Here is a 2,806-nt window from a genome sequence, read left to right on the forward strand (position 1 = left end):
TAAGTAGATAATGATGATCCTTTTTTGTCCATTAATTTTTTAGGAGATCCAGTATACTTCTGAATTATTGATGTTTTCTTTTCTCTGTGCTGTTCTAGGAAAATGGAAAAAAATAAATTAAGGCGTAATATGAATTGCAGTTGCTTTAATCTGTATATGCTTAAAAATATTTTTGCAATTTTAATATGTACTTATCTTGATCATAGTTGAAGAAACTGAGAAAATTAAATGGAGAGCTGGTGAATTTTTCAATCCTATGCTTAACAAGCAGCAGAAACTGGCAGTGAAAAGGATACTGAGTGGTGAATGTCGTCCAACACCTTATATTCTCTTTGGACCACCAGGAACTGGAAAAACGATAACAGTAGTTGAAGCTATTTTGCAGGTAATGGTGGATGATAAATGGATAGTCTCTAATCTTTTCAGTGTTAGAACACTTAAGGTGAATCTGTGAGTACCATCACTTCTTTTTTTTTTTTTCCTAAGCAAGATTTGGCAATATTCTTCATAAGCCTTTTCACTGAGCTATTCAGAATGATGAAATTAGTATGAATTTGAAAAAAAAATCCAGAATGGTTTATTTTTATATCTTAAGGCTTTAGTGAATATTATCTAACTTGTGATTCTAGTACTGCATAATAGATTCTTGAAGCAGAGTATGCATTAATGTCATAACCATGCAGCAGTTCTGCTCTGAGTGTACTCAGCTTGAGAACACTTAAATCATGGATGTCAGGAGTAGTGTTCTTGAATTGCAAAAGGATGGATGATGACAATCTGGATTCTGTATTCAGTGAAATAAAATGGATATATGTTTGAGCTGTTGCTACTTTTCCAAATAACCTTTTCTTTTTGTGATGTCCGTCTTTTTGAATGTAGATACATTTTACTTTACCAGATAGTCGAATCTTGGTTTGTGCGCCATCAAATGCTGCAACAGACCTGATTTGCTTGCGGCTGCATCAAAGCAATCTATTAAAACCAGGAGCTATGGTCCGAGTCAATGCTACCTGCAGATCCGCAGAGGTAAATGCTACAGATAACTGGTACTATTTCCTTTTTAATATTTTAATCTGAAAATACTGATTTATTAATGCAACTGTCAATATTTATTAGGCTGCTGAGAACTTGGCTAGGAAAGTAATAACTAATCTAACTTTTCCGGAAGGTGAACTGAAAAATATTTGTGTATGAAACATATCTACAGTCTTGATGGATGAGGAGAATGCATATATCTTCTTCAGTCACATTCAACCAAGAATCCATTTCAGTGCATGAATTTAAGTCTAAACATTTTGTTTCACTTCCAAATAGTGTTTTTGATGAGTTTTTTTTAATTATTCAAATAAAAACATCTGCAGTGGTATTTTGCTAAGTATATTGTTTTGTTCCTACAGCAAATTGATGACATGGTGAAACCTTATTGCAAGGATGGTGATGATATTTGGAAAGCAGTGTGGTTCAGGATAATAATTACCACTTGCTGTAGTGCGGGAATGTTCTATCAAACAGGAACCAGGTACAGTACTGCAAACAGGAGTATTGTTGAGATATCTGGCTTCCTGGCAAACCTCTTGTTCTTAATAATGTTTCAGCTGAGAATTTCTTCAGAGTAAGTTTAAGAAAGCGTCTTGACACAGTTGTTCTTCCACCACAGGCAGTGGGAGCCTTAGTTGTGACGTTGCTGTTTACAGACGTGTTGTCTTAAAAGCATTTAGGAGTTCCATTAAAAATCATACTGTACTTAGTTTTTTAAATAAAATCTTCATTAGTTGTAAAGAGCCACCATGTAAAGTGCTGTTAAGTAAAGATTCTTCTGGTTTTGCTTTCAGCTTTCTAAAAGGACGCTCTTAAGAGCGTCTCCCTAACTGATTTAAGAGTTGTTTTAAAGAAATAAAGGCTAGCAGTTGTCTTTGCTAAACCAAGTGCATTATTCAAATGAAATAGTTGGAGGTATTTGAGAACAAGGAAAATTTTTCCAAATGTCTTAACCATACTATATATAAAGTTATAATTAAGGTAAGCATTGGTTGTATATATGTGAGCATATAGGAGAACTCCCAGATGAAGAATTAGAAGGAAAAACACAGTGACTGCCTTCTGCCTTTTGATGTATTTTCAGCCTTTGATGTATTTGTGGAGGTGCCTGGGGTGCTTGACAAAGATGTGTACAGAATTGCTCAGATCAGCCACGGGGTGGCAGAATTAACTTATCTGGGGGGGAAAAATGCCCAGTTCTGAGTTCCTGTTATTTAATTCTAGGCTTGGACACTTCACACATGTGATTTTGGATGAGGCTGGGCAAGCAAGTGAACCAGAAAGCCTAATTCCTATTGGATTAATTTCAGAAGTTAATGGTCAGGTAGTTGTCTAAGCATCATCTTTCGAGAGGAAAAAAGTTTATTAGCAATGTGAATGATGCAAGATGTAAGCTGCCATTCCTGATAATGACTATGAAGTTCTGAGTGCATGTAATAAACCTCACAAACGTACAATTAAGTCAGTTATAGATTTTGAACAGTTTTCATTTTCCACACTTTAACAAAATTGTTTTTTTAAATACACAGATAGTTCTGGTTGGAGATCCAAAGCAGTTAGGGCCTCTAATAAAATCTAGAATTGCAGTGGCATTTGGATTAAATATATCCTTGCTGGAAAGGCTGATATCAAGAGATATGTACCTGAGAGATGAGGATGCTTTTAGCGCTGATGGATCGTATAACCCTTTGTTGGTGAGTAAAATTAAATTATTTTACTTTTTTTTCAGATAAAGAATGATAAACTATGTTTGCTGATATTTACTTAG

General features: G+C 34.8%; 1 protein-coding gene across 1 annotated transcript in view; it reads left to right on the forward strand.

Annotated features, from left to right (window-relative positions):
• MOV10L1 (Mov10 like RISC complex RNA helicase 1) overlaps window positions 1-2,806 on the forward strand; it is a 36,540-nt gene that overhangs the window by 23,545 nt on the left and 10,189 nt on the right. The window contains exons 17-22 of the mRNA XM_031552123.1: window positions 44-86; window positions 207-385; window positions 880-1,026; window positions 1,398-1,519; window positions 2,263-2,362; window positions 2,568-2,732. Of these exons, the coding sequence (XP_031407983.1) occupies window positions 44-86; window positions 207-385; window positions 880-1,026; window positions 1,398-1,519; window positions 2,263-2,362; window positions 2,568-2,732 (756 nt within the window). The remainder of the gene's footprint in view (window positions 1-43; window positions 87-206; window positions 386-879; window positions 1,027-1,397; window positions 1,520-2,262; window positions 2,363-2,567; window positions 2,733-2,806) is intronic.

This window comes from Meleagris gallopavo, chromosome 1 (assembly GCF_000146605.3).
Source record: "Meleagris gallopavo isolate NT-WF06-2002-E0010 breed Aviagen turkey brand Nicholas breeding stock chromosome 1, Turkey_5.1, whole genome shotgun sequence".
NCBI lineage: Eukaryota > Metazoa > Chordata > Aves > Galliformes > Phasianidae > Meleagris > Meleagris gallopavo.